The 22562-nt window shown below is 44.6% G+C and overlaps 1 protein-coding gene across 1 annotated transcript in view; it reads right to left on the bottom strand.

Annotated features, from left to right (window-relative positions):
• POLN (DNA polymerase nu) overlaps positions 1-22562 on the bottom strand; it is a 151486-nt gene that overhangs the window by 91763 nt on the left and 37161 nt on the right. The window contains 7 exon segments of the mRNA XM_045474955.1: positions 3983-3989; positions 6400-6458; positions 7138-7191; positions 7996-8052; positions 14444-14514; positions 14639-14642; positions 14788-14871. Coding sequence (XP_045330911.1) covers positions 3983-3989; positions 6400-6458; positions 7138-7191; positions 7996-8052; positions 14444-14514; positions 14639-14642; positions 14788-14871 — 336 coding nt within the window.

The raw sequence follows: 22562 nt of genomic DNA, 5'->3' as shown, positions 1-22562 counted from the left end.
TTCAAAAAAAGAAGAGAAGGGACATAAAAAGTATGTGAGTATGTAATACCAATGATATTCCAATTTGATTTAAAAAAACACTATAGGGGCACCTGGGTGGTTCAGTTGGTTAAGCACTCAACTTCCACTCAGGTCATGATCTCATGGTTCATGGGTTCGAGCCCCACGTTGGGCTCTGTGCTGACAGCTCAAAGCCTGGAGCCTGCTTCTGATTCTGTGTTTCCTTCTCTCTCTGCCCCTTCCTTGCTCACACTCTGTCTTTCTCTTTCAAAAATAAATAAACATTAAAAAAATTAAAAAAAAAACCACTATAAATCCACAGATCCAAGAAACTCAACTGAATCCCAGAGAAACATGAAACAATTACACCAAGGTACACCATAATTAAATTTCTCAAAACTAGTGATTAAGAGAAAAAGCTAAACACAACCACAAAACAAGGCACATTATGTGTAGAGAAACAAAGACAGTGATGATACACATTTCTTAGAAACAATGTGAGAAGAGAGTAAAGGAACATCTTCAAAACACTGAAAGAAACTATTTTCAACTGAGAACTTTATACCCCCCACACACACACCTTCAAAAACAAAGGTGAAGTAAAGGCATTTTCCTACAAGTGCTGAAAGGGTTCATCAACAGCTGACCCAACTATAAGAAATGCAAATACATTTCTTATTCGCATGACACCAAATGAGTCGTATATCTAAATGTGAAACCAGAAACTAAAACTTCTAGAAGGAAATGGGGTAAAATCTTGATCTTGGTTTAGGCAAAGATTTATGAGATGCAACGGTGAACACATGATCCATACAAAAATACACTGAAAAATCAGAGTTTGTTAAAATGTAAAACTTCTGTTCTTCAAAAGACAGTGTCCAAAGAATGAAAAGACAAAGCACAGACTGAAAATAATTTGCAAAGTATGTATCTGAGAATGGCTTCATATCTGGAATATATAAAGAACCTTCAAAACTCAATGATAAGAAAGTCACAATCCCTAAAAGACATGCAGAGGATTTCACTAGATGCTTCTTGAACAAGAAAAATAAATGCCAAATAAACACATGGGAGACTGGTTAACATCCAGTCATTAGGGCCAGGCGATTAAAATCACATCGACACACCACCATTTGAGAATGGCTGAAATCAAGCAGACTGACCGTGCCAAGTCCTGGAGGGACATGAAGGAAACAGAACTCTCACATGGCTGGTGGGAATGGGAAATGGTGCCACCACTTTGGAAAACATTCTGGCAGGCAGTTTCTTACAAAGTAAAACAGACACCTACCATATGACCCAGCTGTTCCACCCCTCCAAGAGAAAAGAAACTCTATGTCCACACAAGGACCATACACGAGTGTGCATAGTAATAACCCAAACTAGATAAGAACTTAAAACTGGAAACAGCTCAAATCTTGATCAATAGGTGAATGTACAAACTAGTGCTCAGATTCGATGAAATACTACTCATCAAGAAAAAGGGATGAGCTACTGAAATACAGAATAACATGGCTGATCTCAAAATAACGCAGAGTGAAAGAAGCCACCAGACGAAAAAGAATATAGACCATGTGACTCCACTTATATAAATGTCCAGAAAATGCAAACTAATCTATAGTAACAAAAAGCAAGCCAGCAGTTGCCTGAGGACATGGGTGAAGGTCGGAATGGGAGGAGGGGAAATTACAAAGGGACAGGAGGGTACTTTTGGGGGTCATGGATATGGTCATTGGATGTGTTGATCGTGATGGCGCTTTCACGGCCATATACATACATCAAAACTTATCAAATTGTTTGTAATATGTGAAATTTGTTGTACGCCAACTACACCTAAGTAAAGCTGTTAAAAGATGGAGGTCTATTCCTGGCAAGATACCGTAAGCACACTGCTACTGAATACAGCTGCAGAGCTTGGACAGGATGCATAGGGCAGCAATTTGAAGGTTTGATAAATTAATAGCTGCAGACAGACTGGAGAAGCAGACCAGAATTTGAAGCCCTACCCAATAGGCAGTAAAGTCATCATTTCTTCTTCTTGGTCCCAGTCATAGGGCCAGTGGCATGAAGTGAGCAGCAGAATAAGATTAGAGAAGCCTCTAGTTTTGGCTGAAGGGAGTGCCAAAGAACCAGAAATTAACTAGGGAGGGGCGCCTGGGTGGCGCAGTCGGTTAAGCGTCCGACTTCAGCCAGGTCACGATCTCGCGGTCCGTGAGTTCGAGCCCCGCGTCAGGCTCTGGGCTGATGGCTCGGAGCCTGGAGCCTGTTTCCGATTCTGTGTCTCCCTCTCTCTCTGCCCCTCCCCCGTTCGTGCTCTGTCTCTCTCTGTCCCAAAAATAAATAAACGTTGAAAAAAAAAAAAAAAAAAGAAATTAACTAGGGAGACCGCAGAGAAGGAGGACCGTGGGAAAAGGACACCATAGCATTACTTATAAACCACTGGGTTCAGCCTCAAGCTGCACATGTGTAGATATCATCCTCAACAATATATCAAAGACTTTGAGAACTGAACCAACAGATAAACCACGGCTTGATCCCCAGGCTGGCCCCTGGATGGCCGTTATCGGGACTATGTGAATAGTACTGCAAAGGTCTTGGAAACTGAACACACACTGATATCACAGCTCATGGAAAGCAGGTCACAACTCTCAACCTGAACCTGCCCAGGGTGAATGCCTGCGAAACAAAAATATGAACCTTTCAATGGGATTTCTAAACAAGACCAAGACTCATCAGACAGCCTTCAAAATGTCTGGGATACAACCAAAAATTACCGGACATGAAGAAGCAGGAAAATCTCAGATCACACGTGAAAAGACCATCAAAACACACCAATAACAAGACGATGCAGATGTTGGCATTACCTGACAAGGACTTCAAAGCAGCTATTATAAAAAAGTTCTAACATATTTATCATATATATTACTGATACTGAAGGTAATCAATGCAATCAACCCTTCTCAAACAGTTCTTAAATAAACCATAACCTCTAATGCTTCACGAAACGTTAAGGCATGGGAAAGACAAAAACATTTTACATTCTCCTATTATCAGAAAGAACATGAAGCAGAACACAAAATGGGTGGTGAGGCATTTCAGCGGGCAGTTGGTAACAAGGACTCTCTCACAGGAGCTGTGTGTGGTGAGAAACTCACTCTCTGGAAATGGTAAAAAATAGTTATAATCTGATTTATTACTCTTTTTTTCCCCCAAGATTTTACCTTTACGTAATCTCTATACCCAACATGGGGTTCAAACTCACATCCCTGAGATCAAGAGTCACATGCGCCACCGACTGAGCCAGCTGGGCACCCGAATCTGATTTTTAAAAAATATTAAGTGTACTCTGCGCACTTTAAACCAAAGAATGTAATTCAAGCTCTCGCCATTTTGGGGCACCATCATGTAGGTTACATGGTGTCTGGTTAAATAATACACAGCTGGGTTCAGATCTATATGTGGAAAAAAGGAAAGCACAGAGGTTCCATAAGAAAACAGGTGAGTCTTTAAATAACTGTGCAGCTGATGAAAGCCCTTCTAAGAGGACCCTTCAGTACAGAGAAGAGTCACCACAGAAGATCCTGGTTGGGATCCTCTGTCTCCCTCTCTCTGCCTCTTCCCCCTCCTTCTCTGTCTCTCTCTCTCAAAATAAATAAACCAACACTAAAAAAAAAAAAAAAAAAAAACGTAATATCCTTTGACCCAGTAATTCTATACCTGATGATCTACCCCACAAGAATACAAGTAGCAACACACCAGGACATGTGTGCACAATGCTAACTGCAGCTTTACTTCTAGAAGGCGAGAATGGGACGCGAGGCGCATGTCCACCAGCACAGCAGCGGCAGGACGCATACTAGCCACAGGGAAGCAGGACTTTGTCAGATGACCTGCTGGGCTTCCATCAGCTACTGCTGGGAGAAAATCAAGAGGTAGCAAAAAGGGAATTCTAATTCTGTGAAATAAGCAATGACAGAGTCACTGCATGCCTCTGCACATACGTGTATAGCTACACATGAGTCTGTATGAGATTTTACCAGAAGTCTAGAGGGAAATAAGGATGTGCACCAGCTAAGTTGCTAGCACAGGCTACTACGGGCGTAAGGAGGGAGGCAGTGCTGGGCTTGGGTGTGGCGAGGGAGTGTCTATGACAAACACAGCCAGACGATGTAATGTGATGTAACCCCGTATGTGTAAATATGTGTGCCTGTGGGCATGAAGACACAAATACCAAACGCCGATGGTGGCTGGCGGGGCTGTGGAGCTTCGGGTGACGTTTACTTCATTATTTGTATTTTCATTTGTTTGAATTCTTTAGAATTATCATATATTGTTTGCACACTAAAAAGCCATTTTAAGTATGGCAAACCGTATATATTTAAAAAGAAATAAAGGGCAAAAGAAAACGGAGAAAAATAACTCAGCATTTTAAAAAGGTTTGATTTTTATTCTATAAAGAAAATTTCTATACCTCTAGGAAAATATACAACCTCCAGACACATGGGCAAATGGTGTGAACAGACAATTCAGAGAAGAATAATCACTTTAGATCATCAGCCTCACTTACATGTTAAAGGACTAGGAATCCAAAAATCAAGTCAGGAAATAGTAACCATAATGAAACTCCTTGTGTTGGCAAGGATGTAGGAGACCAAGCATTTCACCTGTTGTTTGATGGGAACGTAAAACAACTTTTTCCAGAGGACAACTTAGCAACGTAAAGCCCTAAAAATGAGCACGTACTTGGACTCAGGGTTTCCATCTCTAGGAATGTATGCGATGGAAAATCATCAGAAAAACGTACCCAAAACATAGATGCAAGTGTGCTCGTGGCATCTCTGTATGAAGTAATTACAACTGAAAACAGTCTGAACCGGCACCGGGGACAGCCAGGAAGGGGAGCGCCAGGCGGCTGCTACAATGGCAATGTGGATTCCAGTTAAAGGTAGTGGCCTAATGCACGCACTATGTTGATAACTTCTCTTTCCAAAAATTCAGTTGAAATAACGGAAAGCAAATAAGTAAAACAAGAGCGTCACTGAAAACCTGGGTGGAGTGCTGCCCACAAACCAGAGACACTGGAGATTTCTGGAAGAGAATGGAGCACTGAAACAGATTAATCTGCAAATGTAATAGAAAATCGGAACTTACAAGCTTGTGCAGGCAAAAGCCAACGACCCCCGTAAGCAGCGCGCTTTCCCAGTACAATTCCTCAATCACCCTTGGATCAGCAGCGGCAGCAAAGAGAAAGGGTGCGGCGGGCACCTGCTCTCAGAGGAGACTCTAGTGTCGGCCGGGCGAAGACCACAGCAGAGGTCTCTAAAGTGGAGGGTCCAAAGAAAGACCCTCCTAGGTGGGTGTGAAGCCCAGCGAGCAGAGGGTCCTGAGCCGGGCCTCAGCTCCTCTGGGGTGTGAGCCCGCCCCGCCCCGCATGGCCACCCGCCGTGAGCGCTGCATGCATGTCATGAGGGGAAAGGGAAGTGCTGAAATGTCCACACTATTTGAATGCCCTTATCATGAACATACATTTAGATGTATGTATATTTTATAATGCACATTTAAATAATTAATGTATTGAATTCATATATCTAAATAATTCAGGTGTTTAAATCTAAATATAGATTCAGGTCGGTGTTAGTGTATGATATCAAGACATCGGAAATAAAATTAAAAAGTATAAAAGAACAGTGTGGTTTGATTTTGGTAGAAAAAGAGTACTTTATAAACATGTCTATTTAGCAAAAAATCAGTAAGGATAGACACCAAAATGTTAAGCACCTTTCATTCTGTATGGTGGAGTAATAGGTGACTTTAATCAGTTTTTTGTTTTTGTTTTTTACATTTCTGTACTTTAGGAACTGTTCTGCAATGACAAATTAGTAATAAATCATCTTTAATTCAAAAATATAAAGCCATTTAAAAAGCGAACTGCTTTCAGTGTTATTAAAGCTCCATCATAAATTCAAGGGCATTTATAGCTTTTTCATCAGAGACAGTCTTCAACAACAACAAAGAAATGGAGGAGGTCGTCAGAGCATCAGATCTTTCGACACATTTCTGGACAGGAGAAGCCACCATCCCATATAAATCTGAAAACAAGGAAGGGCGCGGTGGGAATCAGGTGTCCTTTTGCCCTTAGCACCCACGCGCATGGCTCTCTGGATGGAAAGGACTCCTCACTGACTCAGCACTTCGTGACAGTGGGGACCGTGTGTTCCCAAAACATAGTAGGTGCTAAGTAAGTATCAGCTGAGTGAATAAAGAGAGTAACACACATCTATCGACACCAGATCCCCTGTTAGAAAGGGAAAGTACACAGGCAAACACTCGTATAGGCACAAACTCAGCTCCGAGGCACGGAGACTGGTGTCTAAGAAGGAAAGCTCACTTTCCGAGCGCCTCGCTGAAAGTCTTCCAGTCACAGTTCCTGTCTGATTCCACATACAGGAAATGGAGCCCTTTATCAGTCAAGAAGAATCAGTTTCAGCTCTGACAATACCACGTGAAGTCAAGAACACACTGACCCTTCAGTCTGTCTGCCTACAGCACACAACACTCATTGCGCTCCTCCAGGAGTCCACAGGCCACTGGCCCCAAACCTCCAACTCAGAATGGGCCCTTGATGTCAGCAAACTGTGGACAAACAGGAGGTTCCCCCTAACCCTTGCAGAAACTGCACCAGGACATGTGGGTCTCTGAGTCCCCGAAAGCCCTGTGCACGGGGAGAGGAGGGCCATGTACCACGGGGACTCAGCGTGGATCAAGGAGGGCCGTGCGGCCCAGACGGGGGCTGACACTTGCTGAGCAGCCTTGGACCGTCACAGACTGCCTCCGCCCGCGGGCTGCTCAGGGGGAACGAGAACAAGAGTGTCTCCCCGAAGTGAGCCCAGGACAGAGGTGCAGTGTCTGGTGGGAACACGGTGGTCAGCCCTACAGCTTCCGCATAAATGCAGCTCGTGAGCCGAAGGCATGTCAACTTGGGCGATAAAGAGACCTGAGTGATAACAAAACCATGGTTCACAGTTCCAAGAATATTTGGTTATTTATTGCTAACTAAAATTTCAAGGAGTCTGTGTGTGTCCGAACCCATGCGGAAACCGTATTCCTAATTACAGTATCCCTTTCGGCTTCAGTTACCTTTTTCATGCGAGCTGGTAATCCATCCACAAAGGCTGACTTGGTCTTGTGAACCTGGGTCACAAAAGACAAAAGTAGTCATGTTCTCGCTGAAGTACCCGAATAGGACCGAGCATCAGAGCAGTGTTTCCCAGGGTGCAGCTCATGTGCCGCTCTTGTGTCCGCACTAGTGACTCCGGGAGGCCCTGCAGAGGCCTGATGTGGTACCAGAATTAAAGGACAGTGACAGAGAAAGACGACACCCTACTCCTTTTCCGGAATCATTCTTTTCACAGAAATGTCGCAGACATAAGTGGAGTGTTCTGAGTACCCACCCTCCCGCGTCCCTTATGGTACCCTTAGTTGTCTTCCAATAGTTCCTTCCCTTTGGTGCTGTGCCCAAGTCCTCTAAGCTGCCACCCCACAGGAGGGCAGCAGGCCACAGGCTCAGCGAATGACAGACTGCGGTGGCCAAAGTTACGGATGTGGGTCACGCACACCAGAGAATACAGGGCAGGGGACGCGCGGGCAGCTGAGGAGGAAGGGGGCGCATCAGTGAACAAGGCGGCCAAGGTGCTCAGACTGCTGTGAACCGTGCCAGGCCCTGGAGAGAGCCTCCCGCACCCCACACTGGCAGAGTCCAGTCCACCAGGAAACCCCCTGAGGACAACACACGTCCCCTTCCTGTCCGCACGCTCTTCTTCCAGCAGGCTGGCCGTGGGCTCGGCCAGGCCTGTGCGGGCACAGGCGGGCTCAAACAAGCCCTGTTCCTTGCAGAGCTCTGCCAGGTCCACTCCCGTGACTTTGGGTTTCTCTTATCAGACACAGGGCCCTCTGTCCCCTCCATCACCAACTCACCTCCGTAGAAAGGTAACTTACCCGCCTATATTCCAAAATTATCTTGGGTAACAGATGAAGATCTTGCAGGGCATTTAACTGAAAAAGGAGAAGAAATGTCACCAATGTAATTCCCTCATTTAATTTTAACATCTTGAACACATTTTCAGCTGGAGAAAGTCCTAATAATAAAGGGTCTGCATTGACTATATTTTCCAAAATGAAGATTCATAATAAACTCAGTTTTATCAAATGTCTAAATCTAAATCCCTTACAAAATCATTGTTGTCCATATGGGAGCTGAAGGCACTTCACACAAGCTTGGAAATAAGATTTCTCCTGAGATTTAAATTCATGAAATCTAAATCTAGGGTATATAAAATACCACACAGGAAAGTAAATTAAGAAAATGCCTACAAACTTGTAACTCAATAGTTTAGGAGCACCCAACATTTCCATCACAGTTATCTGGGCATAATGTCAGGGAGGTAACACCAGAAGAGGATTATGGATTTTAAAACTAATTTTAAAAGGTCAAAATATTACACACAGGACAATACAAGATCATAAGAATATGGTTTGTTCAGTTTCACAAAGTGAACACACTTGGGTGCTACTACCCAGATGAAACACTCGAGATTCACCCCAGGCTCCTGCCCCTCCCCCACAGGTAACCAGCATCCTGACCTCCACCATCAAGGCCACTTTTCCCAGTTTTTGAACATCATATCAATGGAATAGAATGGGCACTCTTTGTGTGTGGCTTTTGTTTTAAGGTTCATCTATACATTGTCTGAAGCAGCATTTCATTTACTTATACTCCTGCGTTCAATTGTTTTGAGTGGAGGACAATTATATTTTATCCTTGATGGACATCAGCGGGTTGTTTATGGGCTATGATGAACAGTGCTGCTGTGAACATTCTGGTGATGGGTTTCGGTTACCATATGTCCACAGCTGTGTTGCATATAAACACAGAGAGGAATGGAATTGAAGGGCCAACTGTAGCAGAGGGAACACCAGCCAGTTCTCCAAAGTCAAGGCACCAATTTTTACCTCATCAGCAACATGTAAACATTCCAACTGCTCCACATCTTTGCCAACACATGTTGCCCTAGGCCTTAATTTTGGCCATTCTGGTAAATGTGAAGTGATATCACACAGTAGTTCTAATGTATATTTCCCCAATGACTAAAAAAGCTGGACAGTATTCACATATTTATTGACTAATTATGTATCTTCTTTCATTAAACCCCTGTTCATGTCTTTTGCCCATTTAAAAAATTGGTTTGTGTGTCTTTTTTTTTTTTTTTTTGATTTATAGGAATTTGTTATTCTGGATAGGGTTTTCTTTAGCCAGTTATATTTATTGGAAATATCTTTTATCCCTCTGCGACTTGCTTTTTTTTTTTTACTTGTTTAATGACATCTCTTCATAAACAGAGGTTTACTATTGTGCAATTTATCAATCTTTTCCTTTATGGTTGATACATTTTGTGTCCTGTTTAAGAACGTTTACCTACCTCAAGGTCTGAGGATATTCCCTTATGGTATCTTCTATAGTCTTGATTGTCTTGCTTTTTATATTTATATATACAATTCACTTGGAATTTATTTTTGTGGGATGTAGTGAGCTGTCCTTACTCATTGCTTTGCAGAGCCATCCTCTCGGACACTGTGTGTTTCATACCCACGTGTGGTCTCCCCATCCTGGGTCCATTGGTCTATTTGTTTATGTTCGAATCAACAGGACACTGTCCTACTTAGACCCCAGTAATCCCTATTGATTTAGGATTAATCTTTTATTATTTTTTTAAATGTTTATTTTTGAGAGAGAGACAGAGAGAGAGGGAGACAGAATCCAAAGTAGTGTCCAGGCTCTGAGCTGTCAGCACAGAGTCCGACGCTGGGCTTAAACTCACGAACCATGAGATGATGACCTTAGTCAAAGCTAGATGCTTAACTGACTGAGCCATCCAGGCACCCCGATTTAGGATTAGTCTTGATGTCCAACAAACTAAGATCCTCCAGATCTTCTCAAGATCACATTGGCTCTTAGTGTTTTGCATTTCCATGTAAATTTGGGAATCAGTTTGCCAGTTTCTACAAAAAAACTCTTGGTAGCGTTTTAATTAAGGTTGTTCTGAATCTATAAATCAGGTGTGGGGGGAACTGATGATATAACTCTAACGTAATAGTGTGAGGCACAGAGTTGCATCACTGTCTGTTTGAATAAAGACTAAGGACACAGGAGCCTTGGTTAACCACAGAATCAGAAACTGGAGAGCCAGCACTGGGGTTGTGGGAGTGGGCACTGCCCAGGCAGAGGCACCCTACCTCAGTATAATCCAGAATTATTGTTTTCTTAGAAAAGCTATCCCTCGGGGGATGAAAGCATTATAAAAACACTTAGCCAAGAAAATTGCTTAAGATCAACTGACTCTCCTTATCCTGATACCTTACCCACAAAATAACTTTCTAACCACAGTCTCCCTGTATATCTCTACTTGAGCTGTCTGAGAACACTTGGAAAGAATTAAGTATTTGATCTCCTAAAACTTTGGACAAAGCCCCACCAGCGTTGGTTGGAGATCAGAGGCAGTGCCGCAGCCACCCGCCACCCCGGGAGCTTTATCACACACTCCCTGCGTTGGCTCCTGACAGCGCATTCTTCTCAGCTCCCTTCTCTCTGCAGCCACCCCATAGCCTCTTGTTGGCACCTCCTCTTTCCCTGACCTCTAAACATCAGTTCCCAGCGTTCGGTTCCATGGTTATCAACGTTGGCTGGCTCATGAGAATCAGTCAGGGGGCTTCAAAGACATGGCTGGGCCTCGGCCGTCCAGCCCACAACAAGATTCTGTGGGTCAGTCATCAACCTGGGCATGACGGTTTTTCCAAAGCTCCAACCAGGGCAGGGGACCACCATCCCAGGGTAACTTCAATAAATATCAGCTGAGCACTTCCAAGTACGCATCTCCAGCATGAGACTACACCCACCCAACTGCTCACATGATAGCTCTGTCTCGAGTGTCTTGTGAACCACTCTGTCTTAACACATCAGAGGGTGAATGTTGGACTCCCCCAGTAAGCTGTTCCTCTCCCGGTTTTCTCCGAGTAGTGGCCATCTCTATCTGCTCATGGGCACAACTAAGGAAACCAGGAGCTACGCCCACAGTCTTCTGTTGACACTCACATGAATGCACATCACAGAGTTCCTTTCTGCTCTAAAAAAGCTCAGAAAATTCGTCTGCTTTGCTCCATCTTCACAGATGTCACTTAGACCACCGAGACTTCAGTCCCCGCTACATCCCACAGTGACAGCCTATTAATGAGATTCTTCCCTTCTCCAACCAGCTAGGAGAGTAGACTTTTTAGAACATAGCTAACACCTGTTAGAATGGACAGACTCCAAAGCACTGACCCCACCACACGCTGGTGAGGAAGCAGGAACCGCTGTTCACGGCGGTGGGAACGCAAAATGGTGCAGCCACCTTGGAAGACAGTTTGGCAGTTTCTTACAAAACAATATACTCTCACCATATGATCCAGCAATCACGCTTAGTGTTAAGCCAAAGGAGCTGAAAATTTACATCCACCCGAAAACCTGTACGTAGATGTTTATAGCAGCTCATCGCCAAAACTAAGAAGCAACCAAGATGTCCTTCAGTAGGTGAATGAGTAATAAACTGTGGTCCATCTAGATGGTGGAATATTATTCAGCACTAAAAAGAAACAAGCCATCAAGCCAGGAAGAGACCTGGAGGAAGTGTGGACCCGCATGACTGAGGGCAAGAAGCCAGTCTGAAAAGGCTGCACACCGTGTGATCATCTATGGGGCATTCTGGAAAAGGCAAAACTATGAAGATAGTGAAAACATTGGGATGAAAGGAGGAAAGGGAGGGAGGTACAGGAGGAGCACGGAAGATTTTCTGGGGCAGTCAAACCATTCTGCATGAGACCATAATAATGGACACCTGTCATTACACATTTGTCCAAACCCACGGAATGTACACCACCAAGGGTGACCGCTGAGATCAACCGTGGACTCTGGGTGACAATAATGTGTCAGTGAAGGCTCGCTGATTATAACAAACGGTCCCACTGGCAGGGGCGCTGACAGTGGGGGAGGTGGTGCACATGGGAGGCAGGTGGTATATGAAACTCCTCTGTACCTTCTTTCACAGTAAAATTGTGAAATAAAATATAAAGTCTAATAAAAGCATATCTAAGATCACAGTTGTGCCCTTCCTTGAACTGTTCTGGGCTATACTTTTTACCTGAAGTCCACATCTCTTTCCACAAGGAGGGGAACAGGGTGAAGGAAAGTAGAGATTTGTCTTAATTTTGAATTCAGAACTGTCTACATGTGCTCTCTAGTTCAGGTTAGTTTTTTTTTAATGCACAGAATAGTAAGACTTGCTCAGTTAAATAAGAGAGTAAGGCTAACAATATGATTTACATGGATCATGTCTTTGTGAAAAGTCATACGGGTTGTGGTGTTAATTCCGTCAACAGGAAGTCCATCCGCACCAGAAGAGAGTTCCGTCTCCGTTCTCGTCGTCGCGTCGCTGGTTGTCTGGAAGCTCCCGGGAGCCACAGAGGGAAGGGCAGCACTGCCAGCTGGTGTCAGGACAGAGAGTAGATCCGCCTGGGACCCTCGGCTCTACACAAGGGGAAGGGTGTGGCTTTTCCAGGTTCCGCCACTGCTCCAACTTGAGGGCACGGTGCCCCCTTCTGCCCTGCGGGGGTGAAGTCCATGCTGGGGCCTCTCCCATAGGATGGGTCCGACCCTTGCTGTGCCAGGTCCCCGTGAACAAACGACAGACATTTGGTGCAGCCCCACCAGGTGCCGCTTCTGGCCGCTTGGCTCTGGGGACGTGAACAAGTCAACGCAGAGCTGTGACTTGTGCAGCCTACATCCTAGAGTGATAAGCAAACCAGTAACTAAGACAACTTGAGGTGCAGAGAAGAATCTGGGTGAAGACACTGTTGCGCCGGGGGCCTTACTGCTGTCTGTGTGGCCAGGGGAGGCCTCTCTGAAAGCAATACTTAGGCCAACAATCAGAAGCCACTGTGCAAAATCCAGAAGAGTCTCTAGACCAAGAAAGAGCCTGGGCAGAAACCTGTGAACGGCGAGGGTGCTCACGGGGTGCGGGGGGTCAGGGTAGGGGCGTAGGAGGCCAGACAAGGGGCAGGGCCAGATCCGAGGGCCTGGGGACACACCAGAGGGCTTGAGTTTTAATCTAAGTGTCACGGGAAGCCCCTGGAATATACGCCAGGGGAATCACGTGATTTTTCTAATGCTGCAAAAGATTGCTCTGCCTGGACACGAGGGCTAACTAACCAGCAGACTAAGAGCAGAAGCCCTTGGGGGCTGTGCAAGAGCATCAGTGGGAGAGGACCAGGCGGTGACAGTGAAGATGAGGGAAGCAGACAGACTCAAGACCTAGGTTTGCGGGTAGAGATTGTAAGGCTTGTTGTGGGGAAGAAGGTCAAAGAAGACTCGTAGATTTCTGGATGAAGTAGCTAAGAATTACAGGCAGTACTTGTTAGCTTTTGAGAGTTCATGTGTCAGGCATGGTCCTAAATACTGTTTTACCTTGAACGCCCACAAGATCGTTGTAGGGAAAGGACTATTACTGTCCTTTTACACATCAGGAAACTGAGGCACAGAGTGGTCAAGTAATCTGCCCCAGCTGTGCGGGTCGGTGTGGTGGCTGCCTGCACTGGCCCCGCCCCACCCACCTCTGGCTCACAAGGACACGGGGAGGGCAGGCGTCCGCCAAGGTGGAAGAGGGCAGATTCCGGTCACCGCAGGCGGCCGTGATTCCCTGGAGCACTGCCGCCTGAGCTACTGAGGGCTGCAGGTGGGGATGCTCTAAAGGTGCAGAACGTGCAGTGCTGGGGTGGTAACGTGCATGGGGGGGGGGCGGGTGGTGCACAGGAAGCATAAACAGCCCCCACGGCTGGTCCTCACCACAGCAACACGAGTCTACCTCCTATGGACCCAACAGCACTAACTGGACGCTGAGCATCCACTTACACTCGGCGCTCTGATAAAGCAGAATGTCACTCTTCCCTGTCCTTTGAGAAACAGGCTCCTGGGGGTGAGGGGGCGGGCAGGGGACAGCAGCTCAAACTTTCTAAAATAAACCTAGGGAAGAAGACCGATGACCTTTCCGTTTCTAGCTTCTGGCAGGGCCGTGAAACAAAGAGGCTGCGACTGGATTGTCAAGAATTTGTTTTTAGAACAAAACTCCACCAAATTCTCCTTTACAGAAAATGAAGCCACTTCATAGCTTCTGGAAAACCATACCACCTGCCTCTTTCTCCGCGGCTCCTATGAGGAGGGCAGCCTTGTGGGGGGGCACCTTGTGGGGGTCACTGCCGCTTGGCCCGCTGCAGGGGGCGCAGGAGGCCCGAGGGTGATTCACACGCGGTGTAGCACGCTATCGTTTCCGAAAGAAAGGGCACAATTTTGGAACCTCACCACGGCCTCTGAGGTGGACGGGAGCCCCCGCGGCCCTGTTCTGGGAAGAGGGTCCCTGGGACTCAGCAGGTCTTTAACAAAAGCAGGGACACGTGGTGAGCGAGCGGGTCTCGTTTTTGAGAAAGAGAACATGGCTGCCACAGCCCGGAAGACACACGCGCGCCAATGCCACAGGCCTCCAGTCTGCCCTCCTGCTTTCCTTGAATTTACAGGAGTTTGAAGGAATGAACCTCAGCGTGAGAAAACACGGACAGCTCACCTACTGTCCAGATAATCAACATAAAATAGTCTTGTCTCCCTTTAACTCCTAAGAAGTATATTTTATTAAAAAAAATTAGCTTTACCTCTCGAAGCTGATTATTACTCGTTTTAAGAAACTGTTCTCCTGCCACAAAATGAGCTTCCTGCTCCGATTCCTTGAGACGAGACTGTGAGTGTGATAAACAATCTCATTAATATTTTCACAATTTAAGATTTATTTTGCTCATCAAGCAATTCCCAACAAAAGCTCTTATAAAAATAAAAACTAACCTACAACTTACCAAAATGGACATTAAAAGTACATATTTTGACTCATGGTGGAAACTCAGGCTCTCAGAATCATTCTCTCCCAAACCTCAGGAAGCAAAGTGAAAGAAACACAATAGGAAACAAGACACCAAAGTAGGGGCGGGGAAGACTGCGTTCTCCAGGAGTGTTACTACCGGAAGAGGGATCTAGCATATACCGTAAACTTCGGAACATCCAAAATATCCCAAGGCAGAAGAGGCAGGACCAAACTGCCTGGTGACCAGAGTGAGGACATGATAGGGCCCTCTCTCCTGGCAGGGCAGCCACAAGGACACCACTGAGCTCCTCAGAACAACCACACCCAGCCATGCGGGACACAGCCCGGCTTGAGGGGCAGGAGGCATGGGCCGTCCAAGCGAAGAAAGTCTAACCATGTCCTACGACACGGTGATACAGTGCTGAGATTATAAACGGCTTGCCCCCTTGCCATTTCAGTCAGAAGAAAAGTAGAAGGCAGCCAGGACTTCAACATTTTTAATTATTAAAAAAACAGAGAGGGGCGCCTGGGTAGCTCAGTGGGTTAAGCATCTGACTCTTGGCTTCAGGTCAGCTCAAGATCCCAGGGTCATGGGATCGGGCCCTGCATCACGCTCTGTGCTGAACGTGGAGCCTGATTAAGATTCCCTCCCTCTCCCTCTGCCCCTCACCCTCACTGTGCTCTCTCTCCCAAAAATAAATAAATAAATAAAATTGGCAATCCTTAAAAAAAAGAGAGAGAAAAGAAGGCAAAGAGTGGAGGCTAAACCAACCAGTGCCGGTGAAATGTTGTCTGCATTCTATTCTTCATCGACAAGGGTGGGCTTTAGACTGCAATTCTGAAAGAAGCTCACAAACAGGGTCCAGAGAAGTTAGGAGTAGGACATGCATATACAAAACAACAGTATCTAAGCAAAAAGAAGCCATAGGCACTTGCCTCAGTTAAAGTATGCCCAAACTCAGTGGTCAAAGAAACAAATGATAAAAAGAAAAACCAGGAGCAGAGCATTAAAAGACAGATAATTGATCCCTTTAGGAATAAGTCACGCCTTAGGAAAGAAAAACTCCAGTAACAAATTGTTTGATCTCAAGAATTAAGAGCCACCAGGAGCTTCCAGTTAAACCAGCACAGATAACTGGCACGTCGGCGCACTCCTCGTGTTCAGTTAGGCACAAGAAGTAATGAATAGACATGAACGGAGAAAAACAGACAGCTTCTTAAAAGAAACAAAACCAAACGTAAACATTTCTTCGGAGCAGAAATAGACATAAACTACAAAGCGGCAGGCAGAACTGAGCCCAGAGCCCAGCTGGGCTCTGGGCAGGCAAAACAGCAGCTGAAAGTGCCCGGTTCGTGAGAGGAAGCTGGGCCAGCTTGGATCGGTCACCTGCTGCCACAGAACAAACCACCCAAAGCAAACGTGCTCTGTCCACCACTTCTGTGGGCGGAGCTCAGCTGGACACCTGTGCTGGCTGCGTGGCCTTGGGGGTAGGGGTGCACGCATCTTTCATTATTTCAAATTTTAGCCCATTTAAAAATGATGTCACCTGGCTTTTTCTCATTGATAGGAGTTCTCTATTAGAGTCTGCGTATGAGTCCTTTGTCATACACATGAGAATACAATCAAAATCCCAGCAGGGTGTTTAAAAAGGCAGCTGATAGAATTTTATATGGCAAGACAGACTGTAAGTACGAAAGACATACAATAGGATATCAAAGCTAAAGTAACTAAGGCAGGGGAGTATTCGCACAAGGATAGACAAATAAACCTGTGGAACAGAACAGGGTCCAGAAAAAGATCCACGTTACACAGTGCTAAAATCAAATACAAGTGGAGACCAGACTTGAGAATTCCCTGAGCAGACAAAACCAGTTTAGTCATACAAGCAAAGCTTAATGTAATTGATTTTGCGAGATAAGTCAGGCCAACTTGATCTGCGATGCTTCTTGCTTGTGCCTCTGAAAATCATAAGCAAATCTCAAACTGTGCCCCAAATTGATACGAAATAACTACTAATGAATTCCCTTTCACTTAAGAAATTCTAACACTGTAATCAATGAGTGTGAAGGATAAGCAGTCACGGCCTCCACGCCATATAATCTGTTTTATGACAATTTGCATCTACGCCTCATTCCACTTCTCAGTTTGAGTGATCCTGGTTTGTAAACTGTCTCTTTGGTGTGCGCACAATACAGTTTTATGAATTACTACTTCAGCGTTCCATTGGTTTTACTTTTGTTTTTTCCTGAACTTTTGACAACAGTGATCTGATTTATGACACAGACATTACTGTAATTCAGTAAGGAAACAATGGCACTTTTAATAAGTTATGCTGAAGTAAATGGAAATCAACTTGGGAAGAAATCTTTTTTTTTTTATTTTTTTTTAATGTTTATTTTTGAGAGAGACAGAGAGAGAGCGTGAGTGGGGGAGGGGCAGAGAGAGAGGGAGACACAGAATCCAAAGCAGGCTCCAGGTTCTGTCAGCACAGAGCCCGACGCGGGGCTCAAACTCACGAGCCATGAGACCATGACCTGAGCCGAGGTCAGACACTCAACCGACTGAGCCACTCAGGCGCCCCTAACTTGGGAAGAAATCTTAACCGTGCTTAATGTCATATAGAAAAATTAACATGGAATGGATGGTAGCTTACAGGGCGCCTGGGTGGCTCAGTCAGTTAAGCATCCGACTTTGGCTCTGCTCATCATCTCGCGGTTCATGAGTTTGAGCCCTGCTTCATGTTCTTGGCTCTTGGTTGTCAGCGTGGAGCCTGCTTGGGATCCTCTGTCCTGCCCTCTTGCTGCCCCTCCTCCACTTGTGCACATGTTCTCTCTCTCAAAAATAAATAAACATTAAAAAATAATAATACAGCTTATATCAGAAAACACAGAAGAATATCTTTCTTTATGAGAAGGCAGACAAAAGATACTAGCACATAAAAATTCTTAAACATTTAAAAAAAAAAGGTTCACTGGACTTCACTAAAAAAAGAGATTCTGTTTACCAAAAGATGCCACTATTAAGAGTGAAAACAAAACAAAAAACAAAAAAACAAAAACAAAAAAGAGTGAAAAGACAAGCCATGGACACAGACTGGGCTGGGAAGTATTTTAGATTCTTTGGGCCACATATGGCCTCTGTCACATACTCTCCTTTATTTTTGTTTAGGTGTCTTTTTTTCAAAGACAGAGACTGCAACCGGGCAAGCAGGGGAAGGGCAGAGAGAGAGAGGGAGAGAGAGAATCTCAAGCAGGTTCCACATTGTCAGTGCAGCACAGGGCTCAGTCTCACAACCCTGGGATCATGACCTGAGCCGAAATCAAGAGTCTGACACTTAACCAACTAAGCCACCCAGACGCCCCTAGGTGTTTGTCTTTTAAAACCCATGACAACCACTCTTTTTTTATTTTTTTTATAAATTTTTTTTTTCAACGTTTATTTATTTTTGGGACAGAGAGAGACAGAGCATGAACGGGGGAGGGGCAGAGAGAGAGAGGGAGACACAGAATCGGAAACAGGCTCCAGGCTCTGAGCCATCAGCCCAGAGCCTGACGCGGGGCTCGAACTCACAGACCGCGAGATCGTGACCTGGCTGAAGTCGGACGCTTAACCGACTGCGCCACCCAGGCGCCCCCCGTGACAACCACTCTTAACTTGTAGGCCATATGAAAGTAGGCCACAGGATGGATTTGGCCCACAGAGTATTGTTTGCCAAACCCTGGATGGGAAGAAAGAATTTTCAATATATATTACAAAGGACTTGCGTACAGAATTTATTACAAAGGACTCACATGCAAAATATATAAAGAATTCCTACAAGTCAACATGAAAAGGTTGATTAGCATAAATTTTTAAAAATTTATTTATTTTATTTTGAGAAATGAGAGAGAGAGAGAGAGAGAGAGAGAGAGAGAACACGAACAAGTGGGGGAGCGGTGGGGGGGCGGAGAGAATCCCAAGCAGGATCCACACTCAGTGAGGAGCCCATTGTAGGACTCAATCCCATGACTGTGAAATCATGACCTGAGCTGACACAAAGAGTCAGATGCTTAACCAACTGAGCCACCCAGGTGCCCCTAGCATAAATTTTACAACGGGTGAATTCTTGGCAAAATTGGATCACTAGAGTATATCCAAAATGCCATCAAGCACATGATAAGGTCCTCAATATGATTAATCATCAGGGAAATGCAAACTAAATCCACAGTGATACACAACCTCAGAGCCACCAGAATGGCTGATGTGAGAAAGACTGGCAGCACCACACTAGTGAGCGCCATGTAGCACATGGGACCAGACAAGGTCACAACCAAGTCCAGGAGCTACTTGGGGCACCTACTACCCTCAGGTACACCTGTGACCCAGCAGTTTCACTTTTAGACATAAAACCAAGAGGCAGGAGCACTGACATCCACCACAGTTTACGCACATGAATAATCCCAGCCGCTGTGATCACAGCAAGTTTCCTGGAAGCCACTTCTGCTAAACTCAACCAAACAAGCAAGTCCCGTAGGTGGACTGTGAGCCAACACAAAGCCAGAACCAAAGAGCCAATGCTGTGCGGTTCCATCTACATGAAGCTCAAAATCACTGAATGCAGAGTCAGATTAATGGCTGTCTCTAGGGGTACAGACCAGGAGGGGACAGAAAGGAGCCTTCTTGGTGCTGGAAATATTCTATATCTTGTTCTGGCTGGAGTCACATGGGCGTGTACATACAGAAAAATGCGTCAGGCTGTGCACTTATGATTCACATCAAGGAGATTCTGGAAGGTGGCGGAGTAGGAAGCACCTGCAAGGGAGAACCTGTCTCCCCCTTGGACAGAAGTTGCAGGGGCAGAAGCTGTCTGATCCAACAACCATTTTGGACTCAGGAGTCTGCTGGCAGCTCGCAACTTCCAGGGGGAGGTTTGGATGGTAAACGGCGGCTACTTTTGGTCAATGTCGGCTCTTAGCACGGTAGCAGCTACCCATCCCCCATCTCCCACCCCAGCCGCATGGCAGGCAATCCTCTGGTTCTGGAGCAGTGTGCAGGAGCCAGGGGGGGCAAAAGGACCCTGTCCTCCAAATATCAGGAATCTGTACTCTGATTACTGATTGCTGCTTCTGATAACAGAGGTGCACACATACAGTCAGGCAGCCAGCCACTGTTGTTGCCCATCCTGGCACTGTTGTAAGACCCTCTCCCTCCAGCTGAACAGACTTCCAGGGGATTTAAAGGGCCAGCACCCTTCTATATCCGCCTTCATTTTTCACTTTTCCTCCTTTTGGGAGCCAGGTATTAAAGACAGGGGTATTTGAAAACTACTACTGAAAAGTACACTAACTTTTCAGTAAGGAAATAGCAAATTCCTTACGGGGCTTGAAGGTCAGATTTGAGCAGGCCGAAGAAATAATCAGTGAACTTGAAGACAGGAAGTGAACAGAGCCCAAGGGACTTGTGGGACACCATCAAGCAGACCAACATGTACACTGTGGGTGTCTCAGAAGGAGGAGAGAGGGAAAAGGGCAGCAAAAATACTTGAAAAAGCAATGGCTAAAACTTCTCCAACTTGATGAAATACATGAATATAACATCCAAGAAGTTCCACAAACCTCATGTAAGAGGAACTCAAAGAGATCAACACCAAGGCACATTATAATCAAAGTTACAAAAAACAAAAACAAAGAATCTTGAAATTAGCAAGAGACAGAAGTATCACAAACAAGTATCCTCAATAAGATTAATGAGAAGATTTCTCATCAGAAACTGGAGGCCAGAGGACAGTGGGCCAATATTTTCAAAGTGCTGAAAGAAACACCTGTCAACCAAGAATCCTGCATCTGGAAAAACTGTCCTTGAAGCATGAGGGAGAGATGAAGACCTCCCCAGATAAAGAAAGGCCGAAGGAGATGTGATCACCTCACCTGCCCAGGAAGAAATGCTAAAGGGATCCTCCAGGTGAGACGAAAGGACACTAGACAGTGTCTCAAAGCCACATGGAAAAATAAAGATCTCGAGAAAGGTAAACATGTGGGCAATTATATAAGCTAGTACTATATAACAATTTGTCACTGTGCTTTTCATATTTGTCACTGTGCTTTTCGTTTTCTCCATACTTAAAAAATAAACAGTTAGAAGTATAAAAGCTAGTATTACTGTAACTTCAGTTTATAACTCCAGATCTTGTTTTCCATATAATTTAAGAGACTAATGCACTTTAAAAAAACTATTGGCTTATGTTTGGGGCACACAATGTATCAAGATGTAATTATGTGGCGTCAACAACTGAAAGGGGTGGGGACAGAGCTGTAAAGGAGCAGAGTTTTTGCATGTTATTCAAGTTAAGCTGTTATAAACTCAAATTATACTGTTATAATGTTAGGATGTTAAATGTCATCCCCATGGAAACCACAAAGAAAATAGCTATAGAATATACACAAAAGAAAATGAGAAAGGAATTTAAAATGTTCACTACAAAAAAATCAACCAAACACAAAGAACACAGTAATGCAGGAGAGACAAAAAAATCTGTAATACACACGGAAAACAGCACAATGACAGAAGTAAGTCCCTTCTTATCAGTATTTACTTAAATGTAAATGGATTAAACTCTCCAAAAGACAAAGACTGGCAGAATAGATAAAAACGTATGAACCAACTACACACTGTCCACAAGAGACAAACTTTAAAATCAAAGATACAGACAGGTTGAAAGTGCAAGGATAGAAAGATGCATGCAAATAGTGACCAAATAGTGACCAAAGTAGAGCCGGGGTGGTAATATTAATATCAGAAAAAATAGATTTTAAATAAAAAATGGTTACAAGAGACAAAGGATGACATATATCTGATACACCAAGATGATATAACAATTATAAATATTTACATGCCCCATGACAGACCATCAAAATATATGAAGAAAAAACTGACAGAATTGAAGGCAGAAGTAGACAATTCTACAACAATAGTTGGTATACTTGATTCCTCCATTCATAATAACGAGTAGAACAACCATAGAGGATAAGGAAACACAGGACTTAATACAATAAACCAGCTAGATGCAACAGACATACAGGGCACCCGCCCAGCAACAGCCGCACACACCTTCTCCTCACACACACACAGGACACTATTTAGGACAATATGTCAGGACACAAATTAAGGCACAAGAGATTAAAAAAAAAAAACAGATGTCATACAAAGCATCTTCTCTGACCACAACTGGATGAAGTTAGAAATCAGTAACAAAAAGAAAACTGGAAGACTCACAAAATTGTGGAAATATAAACAAATCTTTTTTTGTTTTGTTTTAAAGAGAGTGCAAGTGGCGGAGAAGGGCAGAAGGAGAGGGAGAGGGAGAGAGAAAGAGAGAATCTTTAAGCAGGCTCCACATTCAGCGCAGAGCCCAATGCAGGGCTCAATCCTATGACCCTGGGATCATGACCTGAGCCAAAATCAAGAGTCAGATGCTCAACTAACTGAGCTACCCAGGTACTCCTAAACAAGTCATTTTTAAACAACCAAAGGATCAAAGAATAAATCAAAAAGGAATTTAGAAATTACTTAGAAATGGATGAAAATGAAAACAC

Source organism: Leopardus geoffroyi, chromosome B1 (assembly GCF_018350155.1).
Source record: "Leopardus geoffroyi isolate Oge1 chromosome B1, O.geoffroyi_Oge1_pat1.0, whole genome shotgun sequence".
In the NCBI taxonomy this organism is placed as follows: Eukaryota; Metazoa; Chordata; class Mammalia; order Carnivora; family Felidae; genus Leopardus; species Leopardus geoffroyi.
Note: the sequence above shows the minus strand (reverse complement) of the source record. Positions and strands in the feature narration are given on the sequence as shown.